The 26899-nt window shown below is 43.7% G+C and overlaps 1 protein-coding gene across 1 annotated transcript in view; it reads right to left on the reverse strand.

The window, feature by feature from the left end:
• Positions 1-26899, reverse strand: part of LOC124711797 (protein yellow-like) — an 82053-nt gene that overhangs the window by 13732 nt on the left and 41422 nt on the right. Inside the window, exons 3-4 of the mRNA XM_047242019.1 lie at positions 12945-13138; positions 7221-7396 (exon numbers count right to left, since the gene is read on the reverse strand). Coding sequence (XP_047097975.1) covers positions 7221-7396; positions 12945-13138 — 370 coding nt within the window. The remainder of the gene's footprint in view (positions 1-7220; positions 7397-12944; positions 13139-26899) is intronic.

A 26899-nucleotide genomic window follows, 5' to 3' on the forward strand; every position in this document is an offset into this window, starting at 1 on the left:
CTTGCAATTTTTATCAATAGACTATGCCGTGGTACAGAACACCTCTCTTGCAACATCTGCCACAGGAGTTGGTTAACCAGCACAGGAAAGCTTTCGTGCTTACTGAATAAACCTATAACGAAACGGGCAGCTCTTCTTTGGATCTTCTTTATTCCCTGCAGCAATCCTAACTGGTGGGGATCCCATATGACGAACAACATTCGAGAATCCGTCGAATGAGTGTTTTGTAAGCTACCTCCTTTGTTGACGGACTGCTTTTCCTGAGGTAGGGACTGAAGAAAACGTGACGCCACAACAGTACGTCAAGTCCTTGTGTGTTAGCTCTCATGTGACACTATCAAGGTGCCATATTTCAACAGGACAATGCCCGTCCACAGTTGGCACCTGCCTCTATCAATTGTCTACATGATGTTGAAGTACTCCTGTGAACAGTAAGATCCCAAAACCTGTGTCTGATAGAACATGTGTGGGACCTGCTTAAACGTCAACTCCGTCTCTGTGCCACTATGCAGCATACCCCGTAACGACGGTTGTGGGACAGCTTCTCCCAGTAGAAAATACAACAGATTTATGACACATTTCCTAACCGAATCAGAGCAGGCATCCAGACCAGAAGGAGTGCAACATCAAAACTGATAAGTGGCCTCCAATTGCAAAGTCAGCTGTAAATCTCACTCGATTTTGTGATCACTGAAAAGACATCAGATATTCTCTCAGCCCCAGAATAATACCTCTGTAGAATCCGGTCGGCGTTGCAGACGAAACGTCATTCACGATATGCAGACCAGGATGACCGCAGACTGCCAGGCAAGCCTGGCAACAGGCTGTGTGTTTACGGATTACGTCTGCTGCTGTGGTCATCGCTTGGCAGTCGCTCCGTCAAGTGGAAATTTTCTAAGCGTCACGCTCGGTGTCGAAACAGCTTCTCAAAGGTCACAGATTTCTCTGTACCGATCTGTGCGGTCAGCGAATGTTCTGAAGCAACTGCTCACACAGCTGAACAGGCACTACACGCAGTATGGCTGTGGTGTCCTCACAGTAACACTAATTTATTGGCCATGGCTCTTCATGTCATGTCAAATGAGTTAGTGATTGGTTCGTAATCAGTTCCGCATCCCCTTTGGCCAGAGCTTAACCAATCCCACGTGCTTCGCCTCTGCCATTGCTTGTCTTGCGACGTCGCTGTCACAGTTGTAGTTAGCCTACCTTTAATGTCCCTCTTAAGACAGTAAATGCTCAGATGCCTTTAAATTCTCTATTCAATACACTATACTTCCTATTTAGTACAAATGGCTCGCAGAAGCAATCACTCACAGCAGTCGTTGAAGTTTCGTTCTTTAGACACGAGTATGCTGCACTTGCTATCACCATTTGACCCTGTGATATAGTGTATAACAACGATTCTCTGAAATCCCGGACTGTGCGAGATGGCTTGGTAGGAGATAGGAATTGAGAGGGAGTGCAAGGTTCGAATACAGTCCGCAGGTTCAAGTAAATGCAGAAATAAAGAGGCTTGCGCAGGATAGACTACCGTGGAGAGTTGCATCAGACCAGTCTTCAGACTAAAGATCACAACAATAACATTGTAATACACTATGTGATCAAAAGTATTCGGACACCCCCAACAACATACAGTTTTCGTATTAGGTGTATTGTGTTGCCACCTACTTCCAGGTACTCCATAACAGCGACCTCAGTAGCCATTAGACATCACGAGAGAGCAGAATGGGGCGCTCTGTGGAACTCACAGACGTTGAACGTGGTCAGGTGATTGGGTGTCACTTGTGTTTGTACGCGAGTTTTCGACACTCCTAAACATCCCTAGGTCCACTGTTTCCAAAGTGATGGTGAAGTGGAAACGTGAAGGGACATGCACAGCACAAAAGCGTAAGGCCGACTTCATCTGCCAGCGCTTGTATTGACAACAGTAAAATTCGGAGACGGTGGGGTTATGGTGTGATCGCGTTGTTTTGCGTGGCACTATCATAGCACACACTGATGTTTTAAGCATCTTCTTGCTTCCCATTGTTGAAGAGCAATTCGGGAATGGCGATTGCATCTTTCAACACGCACTAGCACCTGTTCGTAATGCACGGCCTCTGGCGGAGTGGTTACACGACACTAACATATCTGTAATGGATTGGCCTGCACAGAGTCCTGACCTGAATCTCATTGGAATGTTTTGGAAAGCCGACTTCGTGCCGTTACTCACTGACCGAGATCCATACCTCTCGCCAGTGGAGCACTCCGTGAAGAACGGACTGCCATTCCCCAAGAAACCTTCCAACATATGCCTGCGAGAGTGGAAGCTGTCAGTAAGGCTAAGGTGGGCCAATACCATATTGAACTCCAGCATTGCCGATGGGGGGCGCCACGAACTTGTAAGTCATTTTCAGCCAGGTGTCCCGATACTTTTGATCACATAGTGTACCTCTCCACAATGAGCTCAGGAGATGGTGGACCACTTGGGCTGCATCTGTACGTGACATTTTGCCGAAAGCCAGACAGGTACGGTTTAACTAAAGCGTTTGCTTCGCTCTCAAAGCGTTGTTCTGCTTTTAACGCTGACTGACAACAGAAGGACGCTGTCAAGTTGAGTAAAGCATTCCACTTACAAAGTGAGTGAAGCATTCTACTTAAAAACAAGTAAATTTGTTGTTGGGTTGCTGCCTTCGTGATAACTGAATGCAAACACTTGAAGTAATTCTTAGATGTGTCCACAAGAAAGTCCGAGCTGGAATCCTCTGGGGAGACTTCACTCAAGTCACGGAAGTGCCATAACAAGGAGCCTGCGTGAGAACAAGGCGGCAGTTCGCATGTTACCCGCCAGCCGCCGCCAGGGAATTTTCGACTCACAAGGTTGGAAATTCAATCACCCTATATAAAGACTGGGAGGCGTCAGGATGTAATCTTGACCGTTCATTGGGTCAGAATGTAAATTGCGCTCGCAGTGACTAGGGCGATACTACGGAAAATGAAGCACACTCTAGCACGGAGACAGACAGGAACAGAGAAGATCAGAGATAGAGGAGAGGTCAGACAGTAATCGAGAGATTGGACAGTCAGTGCGTGAAGATAACGATCAATCGATGAGTGAGAGGAGGACACAGAAGAGCCGGAGAAGAAGTGATTTTTCTGTGGACACTAATGAGCCTGGGAAGCCATTTCACATTAAATATTTTATTTTTGCGTTCTAGAAGCATGTAAACCTATTTTCGGCCTTTGAGTCAGATGCATGCATTCATTCCGTCGTATATCGTCACCTTGTGATATATTCATTTCCAATCCCACGTTACGTGGACAAGAAATCCGATGCTTGAATTTTTATTCACTCGACTACATTTTCCTTGCCTGATGTCAGTCACCAAATTTCATACTGTCACCGCCTCCGGAAGGAAATCAACATGGACAAAAGATGTCATACATGAGAACAATAACATTCACAGCTGCAACCACGACCGGAGGTGATCACCACATCGTACCGGCATCACATCGGTTGCCTAAGCCTGCAAGTGGTGAAAAGACGTTATTCACTCTTCATGATTTCCCAGTTACTAAGTTCGTGTCTGTGCTCAGTCAAAATAGCCATGAAGTATTACTTCTACTGTTTATCTGTGATTAATAATAATAAACGGAGGTATTTTGAAGTATTTGCCACTTTTGAATTTAATTCGCTACATTTTTGACCTTATTTACGTATCAGTCCCTCAATCAATGGAATTCATTTATTATATTTTTTACACTCAATGTGGAGCGATCTCTTACTATTCTAATTCAGTTTATCACGTTTTGGCACCCATAATGCCGACCTTACAAGGGTTCCGAATTGTAGCGTGTAACTACCTCACTGCGTGACAAACAGAGTACTGTGATCGTGTTTTGAATTTGAAGAGTTCGTCCACACATGGGGTACCCTCTTCTTCAGCACGACAATGCCAGACCACACACGAGCCCTGGAACGCCTGCAACAATCCGTCGCCTCGGGTTCACCGTCGCCGATCGTCTTCCATACAGTCCCGACTTGACAACATCCGGTTTTATCTGTTTCCAACACATCAAACAACTTCGAAGACTTCACCTTGGTAGTGATGGAGCGGCGCAAGAAGAGTGAGGTCGCGGGTGTTGTGATTCTCGTTGTCAGTTGTTATGATGACAGGTGGACAATACTAAGTAGAAATATGTATTGCAGGTATGGCAGTGAATTCGGTAAGGAGCTGGCTGCACAGTCTGAGATAATTAGTAGTCGTTGGTAAAAAAATAATATATATTGTACTTAACCTGTGTTACAGGCTTCTTCATATGCTGCATACATATAATTACAAACATAACTAGAGAGGCTTTACTTATGCTATACTTGACTAAGCGCCTTGCTAGAGGTTGCTTCGTATCAGCTGAAGGCTACGCTATATTCCTAGTTGAAGTCCCAAGCTAGAGTGAACGAGAGCTCGCTAGATACTTGTCACAAGCCGCGGAGCGGCGCTAGTCGCGACTCGCGGGTCCAGCGATATATATTACGGATCGCGGTCGATCTCAACCCCTAACAAGTGTGTATCTAACGCTGATATCACAGTGGGTCCCTCAACAACGTCAGACATTCATGCATAACGGTATAAACAAATTGGTTTCTCGTTGGGAGAAATGTGTTCGTCGCAAGGGTGACGATGTTGACAAATACAAGGCCCAGTCACATTAATTTGAACACCGCGTATATTCGACGTCATCATGCAGTAACAAGTGACAGACAGCAAGTGGCGGCACTAATAGTGGACAGTATTTAAAGTGTCTCAGGGAAGGGTGTGGCCGCGCGACCGCTACGGTCGCAGGCTCGAATCCTGCCTCGGGCATGGATGTGTGTGATGTCCTTAGGTTAGTTAGGTTTAAGTAGTTCTAAGTTCTAGGGCACTGATGACCTTAGAAATTAAGTCCCATAGTGCTCAGAGCCATTTGAACCATTTTTTTGAAGGGGGTGGGGGGACACAGAAAAGAGTGCAATCGTTATCGTAACGCGGAAACTGGTCGACTCATTTGAAGTCGAAAAGGGCATACATTGCCTTTCGGGTGAAGGGCGGAAGCATTTCTGCAACAGCTAAGTTTGTAAACGGTTGGCGTGCCGCCGTGGTTCAAGTACACCGTACCACCGTACAAGGCAAGATGGTGCTATTCAAAACAGACGCCGAGGCAACCGCGGTGCACCATGCGCCACAGATCATAGGGGTGAACGACTACTGCATAGATGTGTACGTGCGAATAGATGTGCAACTGTTGAGCGACTGACCGTGCAGATGAACCAAGGGGATACCGACAGTGTCTCCTAAACGACTGTTCAGCGAATGCTGCTTCGTAAGGGCCTCTGTAGCAAACGCCTGGTTCATGTACCCATGCTGACCGCTGTTCATCAGCGACAATGGCTGGAATTTGCTCGCCAATAGCGCAACTGGACATCCACTGAATGGTGACAGGTGGCCTTTTCGGATGAATCACGTTTCATGCTGCATCGGGTAGATGGCCTTTGGCATGTACGGCATGTAGCGTTTGAAAGCAAACACACTACAACAATTTCCGCGGTATGAGGGAGTGTTATTGTCTGGGGAATGTTTCCCTGGCGTTCCCTGGGTGATCTCGTCATTCTGGAGGACCCAATGGATCTGAACAAGTATGGATCTGTCTTTGGGGACCACATGCGTCCCTACATGCAGTTTTTCCCCTCGGCACACTGGCATCACTAGCAGGACCATACAAAGTGTCACACAGCTTGCAGAGCACCAGGGTACGTTTACCGTACTCCCATGGCTGTCAAACTCCTCGGATGTAAAGCCAATCGAGAAACTGTGAGACCATCTCGATCGGGCTACTGGGGCCACGAATGCTCAGCCGAGAAAGCTAGCGTAGCTGGCCGCGGTATTGGAGTCGGCCTGACTCCAGATTCCTTTCGTTGCCTTCCACAACCTCTCCTAGCACGTCTCGCATTAATGTGGCGGGACAGTGTGAACAGATAGAAATGAAGAACAAAGATACAGATTGTTAGTAACATTTGTTTTATTTGGAAAGTTTTAAAAGTTTTCACTTAAAGAATTCGGAGGTACTACTTTTTAGCTCGCCCACGTAATACTCTTAAAGAATTCTGTTGCATATTATGAAAGGTGCCTTATATACGTCTATTCATTGAATGAAATGTCTTCACCGCACATTATTTATCCACGGCAACTACAAAATACTTGTCTCTATAGACTGCCGTAATCAAAATCAAGAAGACAAGATAAAAGCACTAAATAAAGGGATATATTTTTCAAAAACAGATATAATGTCTGATGGGATAAGACCGGTTTCGGTCCCTCTAGAACCATCTTCAGATCTGCAATTTCGGTTACAGGAGTAACTCGTCCACACACAGCAACCTTCACATGCTGCCTCACATTACATATGTGACGCAGCGTGTGAAGGTTGCTGTGTGTGGACTGGTTACTCCTGTAACCGAAGTTGCAGATCTGAAGATGGTTCTAGAAGAACCGAAACCGGTCATGTGAATAAATGTTTTATGCAATCAAGACGGATTATAAGTAATATTAAAAAAGGGATATGTAGTCAAATTCTGACTAGGTAACGAAAACTTTGACTCACATTTGAGAAGAGTGTGATTTGAACCCTTGTCCGATCAACTGCATTCCATTTGAAGGGAATGTTCGGATGGTTCCTCTCAAATGTCTCAATCGCTCCCAAGTCGACCTTGTGTTTCGACTCTAATAATTCCGTAGAGAGGACGTGCCCATTCATTTTCTACCGTTCCATGCGTCCCTACGTTCTGAACCACATTCCTCAATTTCTTTTTCTGCGTCTTTTAACCAGTATTTAATACTCATAAAGGACTAATTTTCGCTTCCATTTACATTTATTTTTCTTTTCATGTAAGTGGTAGTACTTAGCCGATTCTCATCAGTATTTCTCAAGAGAGGCCAATTTTTTTTTTTTTTTTTGTTTTTTTGCGTGGATGTTTATGTCTACTAGAGGCAGTCGTAGGAGACGGTAAAAGTAGCAGTAGCTGCAGCTGCAGTATTAATAGTGGCCCGGTCACATGCCTTTGTTTAGGATACTTTTGTCTCGCTGAGTTAATTATCATAAAACGTTACACCACTTGAAAGGCATATCCAGTCGGCAACCGAACGTTACTTCATCTGTACTTTTTTACTGTTGCACCCAAGTGAAGGCTGAGCCTGGTGACCCACCTGTAGACGATGAGGGCGTAGGAGCCGAGGTCCGGCAGGTAGGCGTACGCCTTGTCACACTGGTCCGGCTCCACGTCTGCGACGACGTTGGCGAAGAAGGACGAGTCCTTGTACAGCTCCTGTTTGAACCGGAACTCTCGCAGCAGCTTGTCTGTCTTCAGATCAAACACCATCAGCTGAAAAGAAAGGTTCCTTATTATGTACGTATTCTCACCACGATTTAAGTTATTATACGAGTTAAGTGTTAGAAAACAGGAGGACGTCTATCCCTAGACATCTAAGAGATTTGTTGTGTGTTTATTATTCTTATAAACCATGCTTCAAACTTAAATATTTGTCGATGACATTGTAGTTTGGGCACGACGGCAAAAGGACTTGGTTTAGATGAAGAGAATAGGTAGTGAAATGGATTCACAAATTGTGCATATTTATTAGCGTCAGCTACTGTGTCGGAACGGGACTCGAACCCTGATATCCTGCCTGTCATGAACGGTCTATCCGAGCACTTTCCTATCGCCGGTCCAAGCATGTCTGAAGGACATTGTACTGTAATAAATGCAATTACTGCGTAAACACAGTCTCCATTAATGATAGACTAGGTAGTGTTATGAAGACAGATGGTTGGATATACAAAAACGAAAGTAAAACTGCGGTAATGGAGGGTAGCCGAGTTAAATCAGGCGATGCTGAGGGGATTTATTAAGAAATACGCTAAAAGTAGTAGACGAGTTTGATGTACAGGCAAACACGAAACTGACACCGGCTGACTGAAGACCATGCAAGCTGCGGACTAGCACTAGCAAGGAAACCTACTCCGTAAAATAAAAAAATATGTCAATCTCACATACAATTTAAACATTAGAAAGCATTTTCTGATAGTATTTGTGTGGACTGTAGCCTTATGTGAAAGAGAAACGTAGGCATTTAAGGAGCTCAATCAGTCTGGCGTTACAGAGGAATGCTGAAGATTAGATGGCTCCAGCAAGTCAATAATGAATAAGTACTGAAACGAATCGAGTAGAAAAGTGTTTCATGTTAAAGCTTGACTAGAAGAATGCATACCTTGACAGGATACATCCTGTGAATTGTAACAGAGGTAAGTGTAGGGACGGAGGAGCGGAATCGTAGAGCAAGGTTAAGACTTCACTAGAGTAAGCACATACAAGTAGATATAGGTTACAGTAGTTACGCAGAAACGAAATTATCGTAAGACATTATTGGCCACGAGACCCTGTCAGAGAGAGTTCGAGCGCCTAGTGCAAGTCTTTCTAAATCATGCCACTTCGGCGAATTGCGCGTTGATGCAGAAACCGCTTGGGCAGAGATCGGGTCTGGAAGATGTGTAAGGGCTTCCCAGCTAAGCTTTTGCAGCGTATTCGAATCAACGTTGGCAACATGTGGGCGGCCCCTACAAGGAAGGCAGGAGATAAGGGATTGGCGGACGTAGAGCTGTGAGGGGGGCTCATGAGTGTTGCTTGGATACCTCAGTCGGTGGAGCACACACCCACAAAAGGCAAAGGCTCCAGGCTGCACCCCGGATTGTCATACATTTTTAATCTGCCACGAAGATATGTCTAAGCGCACTCTCTGCAGAGTGGAATTCTAAGCACCATCTTAAAATAGAGATAAGACACTTCTGGTCTAGCACTGCTGCCAATATAGGTGTGGTTTTTTCAGCGGCTTTCCACACTCTACTGAGCACCCCGCCTCTGACTCAACACAACACACGGACTATACGGTAGTTTTGTAAGCAGTATGTTCCAGTCAGTCATACACACACACGCTATGTGGCCATCGTTTAAATGTAACGGATGTTGTTGTATGGCTTATGTGGAGGCTTTCAAAATGGACTTAATCTGGCCGAAACTACTCATCTGTTAATAAAGACAAACTTCTGCGCCAGTTCGAGGGTTTTTTGACACGAAAACGTACAGCGACTGATTATACAGTTTCCAGACAGATGACGGGGCGACGCAAGGCAAGACATCTGTTCACAGAAAACAATTTACACTCTCATCTACATACGTATTGCGTAAGTCACTGTGAAGTGCATGCCGAAGGATACTTTTAGTGTTGCCATTGCACCATATATTACGATGTCTTCCGGTTCCACCCGTGCAGGGAGTTGAGGAAGGATGCTTAAAAGCCTCTATGCGAGATGCAATCCGTCACTTTTGTCTTCGCGGTCCCTACGTGACCGATACATAGGGGACTGCCGTATGTTCGTAGATCCCTCACTTAACGCTGGTTCCTGAAAAATTAGGCTTTGGCAGGATAGTTAATGTCTTTCTTCAAGAGTCTATCAGTTCATGTTATTCACAACTTCAGGGACGCTCTTTCTTTACTCATTCGTGCTGCCCTTGTTTGTACACATTCAGTATCTATTGTTAGTCCTATTGGATATGAGTCCCAGAATTGTGCTATATTCTAGGATGGGTAGCACAAATGTTTATTAAACAATCTCTATAACAGAGTGACAACATTTTCCCAGTATTCTACCCCTGAACCTGGCACCTGCTTTACCAGCGACCGAGTACATGTTATCATTCAGTTCATATTCCATATCCTCATAAATTATTATAGGCATTTATTTGTATGAATATTTCATTTATGACTCACTGATATTTACGTCACGTTTTAGGATTTTATAAGGAGTCCAATTTTACATTTCTGAACATTTAAAGCAACTTACCAATCTCGGTACCACTTTGAAATCTTATCAAAGTCTGCCCGGATATTTATGCAGCATTCCGACAGTAATTATGATGTAATCAATCCAATGATAATCAGGAATCCTACGGTACCAGCGGGTATTAGAATCTTCGTTCACATAAGAATAAATTTATTTAAATTCATGTTCATAAATATTAATTATTTAATCGTTAAATCTTTATATTCCACGTATTTAAAACAATATTGAAGCATTTTACACGAAATTTCATAAATTCATTTCTATTAACTTGACTAAATATATACCGGCAATTTTCTCTGACGAAGATGTGAATTCTTTGACATGTATAGCATCTCCGTTATTATCTGTTGTCTACGGACTTGACGAGATGTGGTTCTAAATGGAAGTAGAGTCGTTTGTGAGGCCACAGAAAGCAAATGAATTATTAGTTGTGTTTGTTCTAATTGTGTCGTCATATTATGTGAAATGTTACAGAATGAAAACGTTTAAAAGTTCAAATACTTTACTTCATTCAATATGTGGAGAATTACTCGAGTTTCGAAATCATTTCATCAGTTAATTCCCTCCGTAGTAGAAGGAATCGCTTCTAAACAATTCAACGAAGCCATCATCAAGATAATCAACTTAATGAAATTTCATCTTTCTATCAATTCAACTCACTTAAAGACAATTACTAACGTCTGGTATGAAAGACAAGTCATTGAATATGTAGCACTGAATAGGCATATTACATACGGTGAACGGAAATCCTTTGACCACCGTGGTTACATTGACCACTCGTTAGAGCTCTCTGGTGGCTCTGCGTTGATTGTTTAGTACACACCGTTTGATGGTAAAGTTCCATCAATGTACGCTAAAAGGCGCAATGTGGCGTCGATTTTCTTGCGGAATAGTTGTTGAACCTGTTGTGATTTATAACTGTATATGAAAAAGTGTTTTAAAATCATGCTGTGCAATATCCACCGATATCATTTAACTGCAAAACGGTAGCTGTTTTCAACTAAATGATGTATGTTAATCCATTAATTCTCAAAATAGACTACTGATTAGTTTTTTGTATATTACGATTACTGACGTCACACGCATGATTTCTCTGTTTTGGGGATACTTTAGCCACTGATTACTGTTACCCCAGGATTACAGATAAACAATTCATTAAACGGTGTTGATGTCAATAACAGTGAGAAACTAAGGAATACATACGTTAACCACCAGTATATAAAATAAGGCTCATTCGTAACTGTTAAACTGCCTACAACTAATAAAAACAAACGTCAGTCATATATTGCTCGAACTGCAAGCTGTTGCGGTTTAGGCAGTGATTTAGGTAAACACATAATGTCATATAGCTCCGAAAAAAGTAATGGAGTTTGTTTGGCCACAAGTTCCAGATATTGCTTCGATAAAATACCACATACCTTAATTCTGACTGCAATAGATATTTTGAAACGAGGATTTACGTTTAAGATGAATGAAACTGAAGGTATTATGCTCAGCTAAATTTGGAGCTATGTTTGTGATACTCCATCTTAGTATTTCTCATTATATAATGAAATAACAAGCAGCCAGTTGCATGAAAGAAATTTAATTTATTTACCGTTTTCTGTCACTTAATGCTCTTCTTCGCAAGGTTGTACCTCTCGCATTACTTGCGAGTGTCAGTAACAAAGAGCATACGGCAAAATGCCCCGGTCCTAAAAAATTGCAGGAGCAATAAGTAACACAATACTGAATCCATTAATGCAATAAGACCTCTTAGATGCAACATGTTTCTGGTTTATGGAATTTTGCTGTATGTACTTTATTATTGACACTCATAGATAATGCGATAGGTATAACCTTCCGAAGAAGAGCACTAAGTGCCCGAAACCGGCAAAGAACTTAAATTTCTTTTTACGCTACTGGCTGTTTGTTTTTCATTATATACAACTACTGATGCTGAATACCGATAAAATACCAAACTTTTCATTATATTTACAATTTGTTTATATACTGGAGTAGGCTTTTCCCTTTTATGAGGCTTAATTAACCACTTAAGAAACTTTAGGTCAATGTATTATTTTTAGGTGGTCAAAGTTTCATTGTATTTTTGAAATATTGACCACAAACTGAATAATAGCTAACAGTTAAGGTGGAAGCATAGGCCGGTCAATGTATCACCAAATCCATGCTAACTTTGACCACCTACATTTCTTTCCATTACTTCTTCTGCATTTTAGAAAATGTATTAGTATGTAATCATTTCATACGAGCCCCTACACTCACCAACACAAATATCACAAAAGTTAAAAAATCAGTCACGATGGTCACATTTGAATCTGAAAATCGGGCAAAGTATACCCGGTTTACGATACTTCATTATAGGTAGCTCCATCACTTGCATAATGTCAGAGGTTAGTTCTACATCTGCCGATGACTCTCCATCCAAAATAAGATGCTGGCTCCTCCATACTAATATATCCTCAGTCCAGTAACAAACTTGGATTTATCTATTACCATATTGTTCGTGGTGCACTCAGCCTCGTGATGCCAAATGAGGAGCTACTCGACCGAATAGTAGCGGCTCCGGTCAAAGAAAACCGTCATAACGACCGGGAGAGCGGTGTGCTGACCACACGCCCCTCCTATCCTCATCCTCAACCTGAGGATGACACGGCGGTCGGATGGTCCCGATGGGCCACTTGTGGCCTGAAGACGGAGTGCTTTTTTTATTATCATAATGTCGACATGGTAGATGTGTTACACTGTCACATGATTTTCTGAAGTCAAGAAATACTGCACCCACATGTCTGAGAATCGTGGCATTCAGGAGACTGGCAATGAGCACCCCTTACCAAGTGGGGCAATGCTAGGGAAGAAAGAAATTGCTGACGCTGCAAACCAAATGGGCTCCATTCAGTAGCTGAGGGCAGTCGTGGGAAGTCCGCGGCTCATCAATAGCAACAACAAGTGAGTGTGGGCGGCGACCGGACGAACTGTGAAACCGGTTGTTCGCGGACGAGCCGGCGGTGCTGCGCGCAGCGCGGGCTGACCTTGGGCGGCGTGACGTGGCTGGTGTTGCCCAGGATGTCGTCGACCCCGGTGTCCATGACCCAGAGGCGGTCGCACGCGTCGACGCTCACGCGGAACACCGACACCACGCGCTGCTTGCCGTCGTCTGTCCGTCCCTCGGGCAGCAGGTTCGACTCCCAGTCAGGGTACGGGTGCAGCACTGGCGCTTTGATGCCTGCAAAGAAAAGGCTGAAAGTTAAGTGTGTCAGGGACATCTAGTACAGTCCATCTCCGACAAAGAAGCTGCAGTAAATATTCCATTATTCGAATCAAGAACAGCTGCCAACATAAGCAACTTACACTACTGGCCATTAAAATTGCTACACCACGAAGATGACGTGCTCCAGACGCGAAATTTAACCGACAGGAAGAAGATGCTGTGAAATGCAAATGATTAGCTTTTCAGAGCATTCACACAAGGTTGGCGCCGGAGGCGACACCTACAACGTGCTGACATGAGGAAAGTTTCCAACCGATTTCTCATACACAAACAGTAGTTGACCGGCGTTGCCTGGTGAAACGTTGTTGTGATGCCTCGTGTAAGGAGGAGTAATGCGTACCATCATGTTTCCGACTTTGATAAAAGTCGGATTGTAGCCTATAACGATTGCCGTTTATCGTATCGTGACATTGCTGCCCGCGTTGGTCGAGATCGAACGACTGTTAGCAGAATAGGGAATCGGTGGGTTCAGGAGGGTACTACGGAACGCCGTGCTGGATCACAACGGCCTCATATCACTAGCAGTCGAGATGACAGGCATCTTATCCGCATGGCTGTAACGAGCAGCCACGTCTCGATCCCTGAGTCAACAGATGCGGAAGTTTGCGATACAACAACCATCTGCACGAACAGTTCGACGACGTTTACAGCAGCATGGACTATCAGCTCGGAGACCATGGCTGCGGTTACCCTTGACACTGCATCACAGACAGGAGCGCCTCCGATGGTGTAAACGACGAACCTGGGTGCACGAATGGCAAAACGTCATTTTTTCGGATGAATCCAGATTCTGTTTACAGCATCATGATGGTCGCATCCGTGTTTGGCGAGATCGCGGTGATCGAACATTGGAATCGTGTATTCGTCATCGCCATACTGGCGTATCATCCGGCGTGATGGTAGGGGGTGCCACTCGTTACCTCTTGTTCGCATTGATGGCACTTTGAACAGTGGACGTTACATTTCAGATGTGTTACGACCCGTAGTTCTACCCTTCATTCGATGCCTCCGAAATTCTACATTTCAGCGGGATAACGCACGACCGCATGTTGCAGGTCCTGTACGGGCCATTCTCAATACAGAAAATGTTCGACTGCTGCCCTGGCCAACACATTCTCCAGATCTCTCACCAATTGGAAACGTCTGGTCAATGGTGGCCGAGCAACTGAGCTCGTCACAATACGCCAGTTACTACTCGTGATGAACTGTGGTATCGTGTTGAAGCTGCATGGACAGCTGTACCTTTACACGCCATCCAACCTCTGTTTGACTTAATGCCCAGGCGTATCAGGGCCGTTATTACGGCCAGAGGTGGTTGTTCTGGGTACTGATTTCTCAGCATCTATGCACCCAAATTGCGTGAAAATGTAATCACATGTCAGTTGTAGTATAATATATTTGTCAATGAATACCCGTTTATCATCTGCATTTCTTCTTGGTGTAGTAATTTTAAGGGCCAGTAGTGTAGAAGCAGACATTCTCGGTGTAGCGAACGAGCTTAAGTCACTTTATAAAGATAAATCTTCCGATCCAGATTGGACATCAATAACGTTCCTTTCGGACTATGCTAATGTAACAGTTTCGTTTTCAGCAATCATATGTAACAGCTCGCACGACGAAATATCCGTACTTACGCAATGGGTAGTTATAAAGGTCACATCATTACATAAGAAGGTAAATGGAAGCAATCTGATGAATTATAGCTCCATATCGCTGACATCAAATTGTAGTAGGACTCTGGAACATATTCCGCGTTTTACCATTATGAAATATTTCACAATCGGCTTCTGATCAAACTGCGTGTGTATGAAGTATCGTCGCAGTTGTGTGACAGATGGCGAAATTTCCTGTCGCAGTAAGTGATCTTTAGACCCATCAAGAAAATGAAAGAAGTCTTCAGAACAGCAAAAGCGACATTAGCGACACATCGAGCATAAAAAATTTCTTACCTCGGAACCACAAGAAGCACAGTCCACACCCGCTTAGCTGAACACAAAAGGAACTGCTGTAGCGGAACTTGCTTATCGAAATGAATGCCGCAAATTAAAATTCACTGAGGCCAGCGCTTGTGGATACCTTTTTAGTATGGACACATAGTGAAGACGAGTTGGATGCTTTCTTGATACATCGCAACAGCGTAACACATGGTGAAAGAGAGCGACGAGAAATTTAATTTTCTAGATTTATTAATAATCAGATTGGTGGAAGGTACTTACGACCATAAGGCGAGCAGGAAAGTTGCCCACATTGATCGACTCTTCCTTAGCGAATCCAGCCATCAGACAGGACAAAAAAAGAGGTATCATTAAAACCCTGGTAGACAGGGTAAGTAAAATTGGCGAGTCGGTTTGTTTACAAGATGAGCTAAATCGCCTGCGGTCGGCTTTTATTCTTTTTTTAAAACAAAAAATTAAAAAAAATGTTGCTCCAGTAAGAAGGTGGATCGAACACTTCGTCCAAGAAGAGAGAGACACCAGGGTTAATAAGGAACAACGGCCGCCAACTGGGAAAATAAAAGAACGCTTCAGAGGGGCAAAAGATGTACGGCATCCGCTAGTGACACCTGGGGCATATAAAATTCCTTGTAGTTGTGGATAAGCATACAACGGGACCACGAAATAATAGTTAACAACTGCTTAACCCACCACAAAAGGAACTGCCGCAGAGGAACATGCTTTTCGAAATGTATACCACGAATTAGAATTCACTGAGCGCAACGTTTCGGCAAATACAGAGCTTCATCATGTATAGAGAGGCCATAGAGAGTTGCTAACACCATAAAAACTTTACCAGAGAAGAAGAGAAAGTTAATTTAGACGAAATATATACTCCGAATTTGCGCCAACAGATTTACAATCGACTACTTTTAATAGAGAACTATGACTCCAGCAGGAAATAATCACGCATTGGGCATTATGAGGCTGTGCCCTCTACATAGACCTAGAGGTCTTGATGCGGTTGCTGTTATACTTCGGAAGATGTCTACCGCAGTCGGAGCCGAAACTTTAGGGAGCATTTTGTCAGCCCATTAGTTGGAAAAAATATATTTCCTATTTAGTAATAAAAAAATTTCGTTTTTATTGATTCGCTCTATTGTTGTTGTTCTTCAACAGATGGGTGTTCATTCTACAACACTCTGTAATTATTTAATTTTAACGAAAAAAAATTAAAATATTAAGGAAACAGAGTTTATAGAAAAATATGGGAACACCATAAATACTAATACGGTGTAGGAAACCCGTTGGCCTTCAAGACAGCTTCCAATTGTCCTGAAATGGACAAATATAGGGTCTGTAAAGTTTTCAGTGTAATCTCATAAAATACTTCCTGCAAAATAGTGCCAGTTCACGTAACAATGATGGAGGTGGGCAGCAACCAGCACCCATTCTCTCCGAAGTAGATAACAAGGCGTCAATAATATTGAGATCAAGGCAACCGTTGTGGTCATAGGACATGAGATAAATCATTCTCGTGTTCTGAAAACCAGAACTGGACGATGCGAGCTGTGTGAAACGAGGCCATGTCGGTTTGAAACGCAGCGTCACCATGGGGTAACGACCATGGTGCCATGGCAGATGGACATGATCAGCCACAATTGCCACATAGTCAATGCAGTAATACGAGCTTGTAGAGTGACTATGGGGCCCAGGGAATACCACACTATGTCGCTACCCAAATTTGTCACTGAACAATAATAGCTTCGTCACCAACTGAATATTCATTTGATACAAATATGACAAGGCCACGATGTTTAATGACCATTCCTGGTTTATTCTTTACATTAACAGTGACAGGCCGTCCTTCCACTATACGTTTCAAAATTGAAGCATATTGCCTCCACCTCGACCATTCGAATTCCTCAAAAACAATTACATTATGCACACGGGCATCGTATCCACCAAAACCAAATTCTGAGCAAAATGGTAGATACACGTGTTGCTTACGCGAAAGAATTTTTTCAATTAAAGTAGACTTGCCGATATTTGTATCACCATAAAGATATAATTGTTTCTTACGCACCTCCGTGGACCAAAAGGCCTTGTTATACCACTGTACAACGCGACCCGCCCAGCCATTATAACTTAGATGACATTCACTAAGGGACCTGACGACCAACCTATTTGCCTGAAACGAATCGAAATATTTTTCAATGAACCGAATACGTGACCAATTATTCACTAAAAATGGATCAGTATAATCAATGGCATTAGTACGTTCGGCCCACCTACGCAACCGAACATTGAATGACAAAGCAGATTCATTACAATAGGAAATAGGAACAGAATCATATTTAGTAATGTAAATGAGTGCCGACTTTCGACTCCTACAATTCTGAACATCAAACACACCATTAATACTACCGAACATAAACTCTATACCAGATCTAACCTCATTCAAAAGCATTTTTTCCTTCAATTTTATGTAACAATGCAAATGCGTGGAATTACCTTGAGCAAAAGGTTCCTCTGATACACAATATTCCACAATAGTCCAAACAGAAAGAATAGTGTCAACAAAGTGCTGTTTTCCAGACACACTACAAGCATCGACTGTAATAAGAAAGCTCTCACTACGCCTTTTATACGCAGACAGATGGTGTTAGGTTTGAGTATGGTTTACCATACTCAAACCTAACCAGCTGTTGAGAAACGTGATGAAACTGCCAAGAACTTTGCAAAACTACAACACTATGACATTACAGACGAATTTAAGTTTTTTTCTAATAAATATGCTTCCGTAATAATTAATAAAGTAGTCACATATGTGTATAGAGTTAATGTTAGGATTGAACGTTTGACGTTGGATGAAAGAGCTAACAAAAAAATATTGGAGGATCAAGGTGCGTTAGAAAAAGTTCGTATAGCATGTACTAATAAGATTGATGCTTTTGACCTTAATGCGGAACGTTCTGCTGGCGTTCCATGGCGTAAATATAGTAGAATGAATAAGTTTAAGTATGTAACGTATTCTAAGCCGGAGACAAGTGCTGATATATCTAAAGTAAAATCATGGACCGACTTGGAAAGTCAATGTCGAGCTAAGAACCGTTTGTTTCAAGGTACTAATCCATTTTATATTGGTCTTCAAATTGCCGGTGATGAACCCGCCAAAAATGATGTAGTGCAGAGTGAGGTCAAATATGTAACATATGTTGTAAGAAATAGAGTTCATATTACTTTTTGTAAGAGGAAAGGTACTGTTACATTCTGAATAAATGTTATTGTTTACAGCTAATGTCTGCCTTGGAGTTTTTTTATGCCATCTGGGACCATATCAGAAATTACCCGGACGACCTGCGCCTCGCCTTCCTTGTTCCTAGCAACCAACAGAGGATTGATGAATTAGCTCCCTGCCGCCGTTGGATAAGCAGCTGCAGCAGCAAGTCGTATACTCCTAGCTCACTCATTTGTTACATAGTTTAATTCTTAATTTCTTTGCGTGTTTTTGGTACTTGCATTGTTTAATTCATAAATTTCGGGCGTACTATAGTATTTGAGAGTTGTAGCATCGCGTTTTAGTACCTGAATAGTGTAAATTCGCGTAGTCGTTTGTCTTCTGTTTTTGTTTTGAACGGCCAGTGTCGGTTGGTCACAGTCAGTGTGCTCCCTGCCGCCGTTGGATAAGCAGCTGCAGCAGCAAGTCGTATACTCCTAGCTCACTCATTTGTTACATAGTTTAATTCTTAATTTCTTTGCGTGTTTTTGGTACTTGAATTGTTTAATTCATAAATTTCTGGCGTATTATAGTATTTGAGAGTTGTAGCATCGCGTTTTAGTACCTGAACAGTGTAAAATCGTGTAGTCTCCTTCCGCCGCCGAGCAGTGTGTCAGCAGTGCGCAAGTAGCAGCATTACTGCATTTACTAGGCAATCTTGTATTTTAATAACCGTTTAAATTTTGTGTTGATTTGTTTGCGCTCTCTGCAGATTAGTTCAGACGTTCTTTGCACAAAAGTTTTTAGCATGGATAGGGACTGCAACTGCTGTGTTCGGATGCAGGCTGAGTTGGCATCCCTTCGCTCCCAGCTTCAGGCAGTGTTGGCTTCGGTCACACAGCTTGAGGCTGTTGCCAATGGGCATCACTGTGGGGGCCCGGATGGGGGTTTGTCGGGGACGGCCAGCTCGTCCCACGCATCCTCCGATCGGGCTAAGACTGTGGTTGCCCGGGATACTGCCCGCATTGAGGCTGATCCCTTACCTGTGGTAGAGTGGGAGGTCGTCTCAAGGTGTGGCAGGGGGCGAAAGACATTCCGGAGGGCTGAACAGAAGGCCTCTCCAGTTTGTCTGACGAACTGGTTTCAGGCTCTGTGTCAGGCTGATACTGATCTTCAGCCTGACATTGCTGCTTGTCCTGTTCCAGCGGTTGCCCCTCAGTCTGCAAGATCCGGGCGGTCGCAGAGGGTGGGCTTACTGGTAGTTGGGAGCTCCAACGTCAGGCGCGTAATGGGGCCCCTTAGGGATATGGCAGCAAGAGAGGGGAAGAAAACCAATGTGCACTCCGTGTGCATACCGGGGGGAGTCATTCCAGATGTGGAAAGGGTCCTTCCCGATGCCATGAAGGGTACAGGGTGCACCCATCTGCAGGTGGTCGCTCATGTCGGCACCAATGATGTGTGTCGCTATGGATCGGAGGAAATCCTCTCTGGCTTCCGGCGGCTATCTGATTTGGTGAAGACTGCCAGTCTCGCTAGCGGGATGAAAGCAGAGCTCACCATCTGCAGCATCGTCGACAGGACTGACAGCGGACCTTTGGTACAGAGCCAAGTGGAGGGTCTGAATCAGAGGCTGAGACGGTTCTGCGACTGTGTGGGCTGCAGCCTCGACTTGCGCCATAGGGTGGTGGGGTTCGGGTTCCGCTGGATAGGTCAGGAGTCCACTACGCGCAACAAGCGGCTACACGGGTAGCTGTGGTTGTGTGGCGTGGGCTGGGCGGTTTTTTAGGTTAGATGGCCTTGGAAGTACAGAAAGGGCAACAGCCTCAACGGGTGCGGGGCAAAGTCAGGACATCCGGGGACCAAGCAGCAATCAGTATTGTGATTGTAAACTGTCGAAGCTGCGTTGGTAAAGTACCGGAACTTCAAGCGCTGATAGAAAGCACCGAAGCTGAAATCGTTATAGGTACAGAAAGCTGGCTGAAGCCAGAGATAAATTCTGCCGAAATTTTTACAAAGGTACAGACGGTGTTTAGAAAGGATAGATTGCATGCAACCGGTGGTGGAGTGTTCGTCGCTGTTAGTAGTAGTTTATCCTGTAGTGAAGTAGAAGTGGATAGTTCCTGTGAATTATTATGGGTGGAGGTTACACTCAACAACCGAGCTAGGTTAATAATTGGCTCCTTTTACCGACCTCCCGACTCAGCAGCATTAGTGGCAGAACAACTGAGAGAAAATTTGGAATATATTTCACATAAATTTTCTCAGCATGTTATAGTCTTAGGTGGAGATTTCAATTTACCAGATATAGACTGGGACACTCAGATGTTTAGGACGGGTGGTAGGGACAGAGCATCGAGTGACATTATACAGAGTGCACTATCCGAAAATTACCTCGAGCAATTAAACAGAGAACCGACTCGTGGAGATAACATCTTGGACCTACTGATAACAAACAGACCCGAACTTTTCGACTCTGTATGTGCAGAACAGGGAATCAGTGATCATAAGGCCGTTGCAGCATCCCTGAATATGGAAGTTAATAGGAATATAAAAAAGGGAGGAAGGTTTATCTCTTTAGCAAGAGTAATAGAAGGCAGATTTCAGACTTCCTAACAGATCAAAACGAAAATTTCTGTTCCGACACTGACAATGTTGAGTGTTTATGGAAAAATTTCAAGGCAATCGTAAAATGCGTTTTAGACAGGTACGTGCCGAGTAAAACTGTGAGGGACGGGAAAAACCCACCGTGGTACAACAACAAAGTTAGGAAACTACTGCGAAAGCAAAGTGAGCTCCACTCCAAGTTTAAACGCAGCCAAATCCTCTCAGACAAACAGAAGCTAAACGATGTCAAAGTTGGCGTAAGGAGGGCTATGCGTGAAGCGCTCAGTGAATTCGAAAGTAAAATTCTATCTACCGACTTGACAGAAAATCCTAGGAAGTTCTGGTCTTACGTTAAATTAGTAAGTGGCTCGAAACAGCATATCCAGACACTCCGGGATGATGAAGGCATTGAAACAGATGATGACACGCGTAAAGCTGAAATACTAAACACCTTTTTCCAAAGCTGTTTCACAGAGGAAGACCGCACTGCAGTTCCTTCTCTAAATCCTCGCACAAACGAAAAAATGGCTGACATCGAAATAAGTGTCCAAGGAATAGAAAAGCAACTGGAATCACTCAACAGAGGAAAGTCCACTGGACCTGACGGGATACCAATTCGATTCTACACAGAGTACGCGAAAGAACTTGCCCCCCTTCTAACAGCCGTGTACCGCAAGTCTCTAGAGGAACGGAAGGTGCCAAATGATTGGAAAAGAGCAGAAGGGTCTTCAAGAAGGGTCGTCGAGCAGATGCGCAAAACTATAGACCTATATCTCTGACGTCGATCTGTTGTAGAATTTTAGAACATGTTTTTTGCTTGAGTATCATGTCGTTTTTGGAAACCCAGAATCTACTATGTGGGAATCAACATGGATTCCGGAAACAGCGATCGTGTGAGACCCAACTCGCTTTATTTGTGCATGAGACCCAGAAAATATTAGATACAGGCTCCCAGGTAGATGCTATTTTTCTTGATTTCTGGAAGACGTTCGATACAGTTCCGCACTGTCGCCTGATAAACAAAGTAAGAGCCTACGGTATATCAGACCAGCTGTGTGGCTGGATTGAAGAGTTTTTAGCAAACAGAACACAGCATGTTGTTATCAATGGAGAGATGTCTACAGACGTTAAAGTAACCTCTGGCGTGCCACAGGGGAGTGTTATGGGACCATTGCTTTTCACAATATATATAAATGACCTAGTAGATAGTGTCGGAAGTTCCATGCGGCTTTTCGCGGATGATGCTGTAGTATACAGAGAAGTTGCAGCATTAGAAAATTGTAGTGAAATGCAGGAAGATCTGCAGCGGATAGGCACTTGGTGCAGGGAGTGGCAACTGACCCTTAACATAGACAAATGTAATGTATTGCGAATACATAGAAAGAAGGATCCTTTATTGTATGATTATATGATAGCGGAACACACACTCGTAGCAGTTACTTCTGTAAAATATCTGGGAGTATGCGTGCGGAATGATTTGAAATGGAATGATCATATAAAATTAATTGTTGGTAAGGCGGGTACCAGGTTGAGATTCATTGGGAGAGTCCTTAGATAATGTTGTCCATCAACAAAGGAGGTGGCTTACAAAACACTCGTTCGACCTCATCAGTGTGGGATCCGTACCAGATCGGGTTGACGGAGGAGATAGAGAAGAATCAAAGAAGAGCGGCGCGTTTCGTCACAGGGTTATTTGGTAACCGTGATAGCGTTACGGAGATGTTTAACAAACTCAAGTGGCAGACTCTGCAAGAGAGGCGCTCTGCATCGCGGTGTAGCTTGCTGTCCAGGTTTCGACAGGGTGCGTTTCTGGATGAGGTATCGAATATATTGCTTCCCCCTACTTATACCTCCCGAGGAGATCACGAATGTAAAATTAGAGAGATTAGAGCGCGCACGGAGGCTTTCAGACAGTCGTTCTTCACGCGAACCATACGCGACTGGAACAGGAAAGGGAGGTAATGACAGTGGCACGTAAAGTGCCCTCCGCCACACACCGTTGGGTGGCTTGCGGAGTATAAATGTAGATGTAGATGTAGATGAACACTTTTGGGACGCAGACTTGTCCGTACCTTGGAAACAGTGTGAAACAAGACCCAAATGACATTCTTCCATTGATCCATAGACCAGGTTTTATGGCTTCGGCACAACGCTTTCTTGTTAAGATCTTTGTGTCACTGGCGAGTGGTTTTGGAAACCCAGTTCGCCCTGCAATTTCCGCATTATGGATCTCTATTCGTGTTGTCTCGGGGTTTACGAGTTCGACATTCAGTTCTGCAGTGACTTTTGCACCTATCTTTCTCTTCGTCATAGTTCTTTTCAATGACCGTCCGTCATGATCACTCAGCACATACTCATGTCCGCGTTGTGACTTAGCGGATCAAGTTTTTCCACTTTCCCTACATGCGATGTAAATCTTCAGTATGGTGCCTTTTGAAACAACAAACACTTAGACTACCTTGATTGCGGAAGCACCCATACTATGATTGCCAACAATTTCCACATGTCTGAATTTACTTAACTACAACTTAATGTACTCACAACTACACAGAACGCCGTTCTAACCACGACCGATACTTACAAACTGTTGAGGACGTGGCGCAGTTGCCGTTCGTCGTCAAATACAACAGAGCAACCTGCAGGCCTGGCTAGCGTTTATGTTCAAACATGCGTGTTTCTTGCTGTTTCCGTATGTTCGTCCAATCCATGAATCTTTCTGGGGATTCTAAGTGGTCTTTATCGTAAACATACTGCTGTTTACTATTCGGAATGGTTACTCCTCTAACAAATGGTGAATGTGTTTTCCAATAAGTTGTTTGTTATGACGTAAGTGGTAAAAGTGGCTCATAATGGCATTTATCGAGAAACAATAAAGGGACCGGGCGATTATATGCCTTAACAAATAAATATTAGCGCTACGATGACTACTTAGTCAACTATCTCTAAAAGGAAGATAGTTTAGTGTTTAGAGTCCCGTCGTACTGTGTAAAGCCGAAATTATGTAGAAGTAACTTCAGGTGTGCCACAGGGATGTGTGTTTGGATCCTTGCTGTTCATACGGTATATATAAATAACATTACAAACAACATCAATAGTAATTTCAGACTTTTTGCTGGTGATCTAATTATCTGTATCGAAATACAGCTTGATGAAAGCTGCACAAATATTCAGTTAGATCTTCGCGATATTTCCAAAGTGGTGCGAAGTTGGTAACTTGCTTTAAATGTTATGAATGTCAAATTTTGCACTTGAGAAAACGAAAAGACGTAGTAGCCTGTGGCTGCAATACCAGTAAGCCACAACTAGTCACCTCACACAAATATATGGGAGTAAAAACTTGTAGCGATATGAAATTGAACAATCACTTGGGGACCATCGTAAGTAAATTAGGTGGTAGACTTCGATTCATTGGTAGAATGCTAGGAAAATTCAATAATTCTATAAAGGTGGTTTCTTACTCGAGCCACCAACCCTGGAATATTGCTCAGCTGTGCGCCATCTGTAGCAAATAAGACTAACAGGGAATGTTGAAGGTGTACAGATAAGAGCAGCACGAATGATCACAAATTCGTTTGACACATGACAGAGTGTGACGGTGATGCTGATAAAATTGAATTTGCAAACGCTTGAAGACAGACACAAATTGTTCCATAAAAGGCTACTCATTAAGTTTCAAGAGCTAGCTTTAAATGATGATTCAAGGAGTACTACTACAGTCCCCTACGTGTAACTACCGTAGGGATCACGTAGATAAGATTGGACTAATTAAAGCGCGCGTGCGCAGAGACTTTAAGCAATCATTCTTTCCGTGCTCCATATGTGACTGCATCAAGAAAAAGATCAAATACATGTTACAACGGAAATTACCCTCTCCCATGCACTTTCCAGTGGTTTTCAGATGTAAGTGTAGGTAAATTTCATGCCTCTTCCGTGGTGTTCCCTTTTAGAATTCTGCTCCCGGGTAACTCTGGCACGTTGCTTTGTGCTACGCTAACAAAATGATCGTAATGAGGAAATCGCAAAGGAGCGATTTTAATCTACCAGCGACCATCTCCAGCCAGTGCTGGAGTTTCCAAGGCGTGAACAGTAGAGAGAGAAGTGAATGGAGAGTCGTAAACCGGCTGTCGTGACTGGAACTCGAGGTGAGGTGATGCTGGTGGGTGGGAGGTTGCGAAGGGTCTCTCATGCCGCGGAATGCCAAGGCAACGCAACCACGCTCTCGCCTGGCCATCGTACTGTCCTCGGGTTCAGAAATGTCACCGTCACGCTTGAGTAGCCTGGACAGATATCAGCAACATCATAGCTACACCTGCACCATGTGGCATGGGATATCGCCTAATGTCGTGTCGAACCTCGTTCTGCAGCAACATCCTTACTGCAGCAACTCGACGCGGCAGGGACGCAACAAGTCGTTGGTAGTCGCCTGCAGGAATATTGAGCCATGCTGCCTCTATAGCCGTCCATAATTGCAAGGCGATGCCGGTGCACGATTTTGTGCACAACCTGACCTCTCGAATATGTAAAATAATTCTCCCATGCGATTGATGAGATGAGATCTGGGTGGCCGAATCATTCGCTTGAAATGTTCAGAATGTTCGTCAAATTAATTGCGAACAATTGTGGCCCGGTGACTTGGCATATTATCACGCACTAAAATTTCATCGTTGTTTGAGAACATGAATGGCTGCAAGTGATCTCAAAGTAGCAGAACATAAAGAGCACCCATTCAATTCCATGTAAACACACCCCACACCACTATAGAGGCACCACCATCTTGCGCAGTGCCTTGTTGACAACCTGGGCCCATGGCGTTGTGTTAAGAAATTATGGGGAAATATGGAGTACCTAAATCTAGATGGTCTAGCGCAGAAAGAAGGAGAGAGGTAAGGCACGAGAATCAAGTTCGAAAGAAACAGGGTTCAAATAGCTATCCGACTATCCAGATTTAGGCTTTTTTGTAATTTGCCATGGTAGAACCATGATCAGGATCCTGCAATGAAAGCGGGAAAAATCCATAAGGAAAGGGACAAAAGAAATAAATTGACTGTATCCATCCGGTGTCTTGTGTTTGGTAACAGACGCAGCACTGCTCGGCATAAACACATTCCCGAAAACCGTCAGCTGCACATTCGCACGCATCAGTTCCTGGTTCAAACAGTCACGTTTTTTCGAGGAGTTCCTTGTCGTAAGCAACCAATGTAATGCAACAGATATTGGGCGACTGAGATTTCTGAATGGTCTGCTTGTTAGCATATCAGTTTCCACTCTTCACCATAACAGGGTACGTGCCTGCTTATCACCAATCAATATGGAGCAAAATGTAGTGCTTTGAAATAGAAATTGAAATTAATTACCCGAGATTCAGCGAGCTGAATTTCACGCTGCTGGTCTTCAGTCCTCTGCTCATTAATTCTTCTTATGACATAGGTACAATCCTGTCGTCTTGTTGTCGTACGAGAGAAACGTCATCGCTGCGACCGCTTGCGTATTTGACGAAGGTCTTGCCTTGACGCGTCGTGTCCTAAAGGAGCCTAAACGATGTGTCCTCGATACAAGGGCACGGTAGTAACATGTTCCCAGATACCTTGAAAAAACCGGCTCTAAGCATTCTTCTCACTGTTTCCCTTCAAAGCCATCCCAGCACATTCACGCCTGACGAATTTGCCTCCGAAAATGAACTGTAGCGTCACAACCGGAATTCGAAAATTTTCTCTTCGTTTCATGAACAATATATATCAAATGAGCGCGTATAAAACGCATAAATAAAATAGCATTTAATTTTATTTTGTGTCATTATCTGTGAAATGCTGCGATCGTCTATAACAACATAAAAACTCAGTACAGAGATGCTGTTGAACCTCCTGGCAGATTAAAACTCTTTGCTGGACCGAGACTGGAACTCAGGACTTTTGACAAGAACACTTGCCAGCGAAATGCAAAGATCTCGAGTTCGAGCCT

Source organism: Schistocerca piceifrons, chromosome 8 (assembly GCF_021461385.2).
Source record: "Schistocerca piceifrons isolate TAMUIC-IGC-003096 chromosome 8, iqSchPice1.1, whole genome shotgun sequence".
NCBI lineage: Eukaryota > Metazoa > Arthropoda > Insecta > Orthoptera > Acrididae > Schistocerca > Schistocerca piceifrons.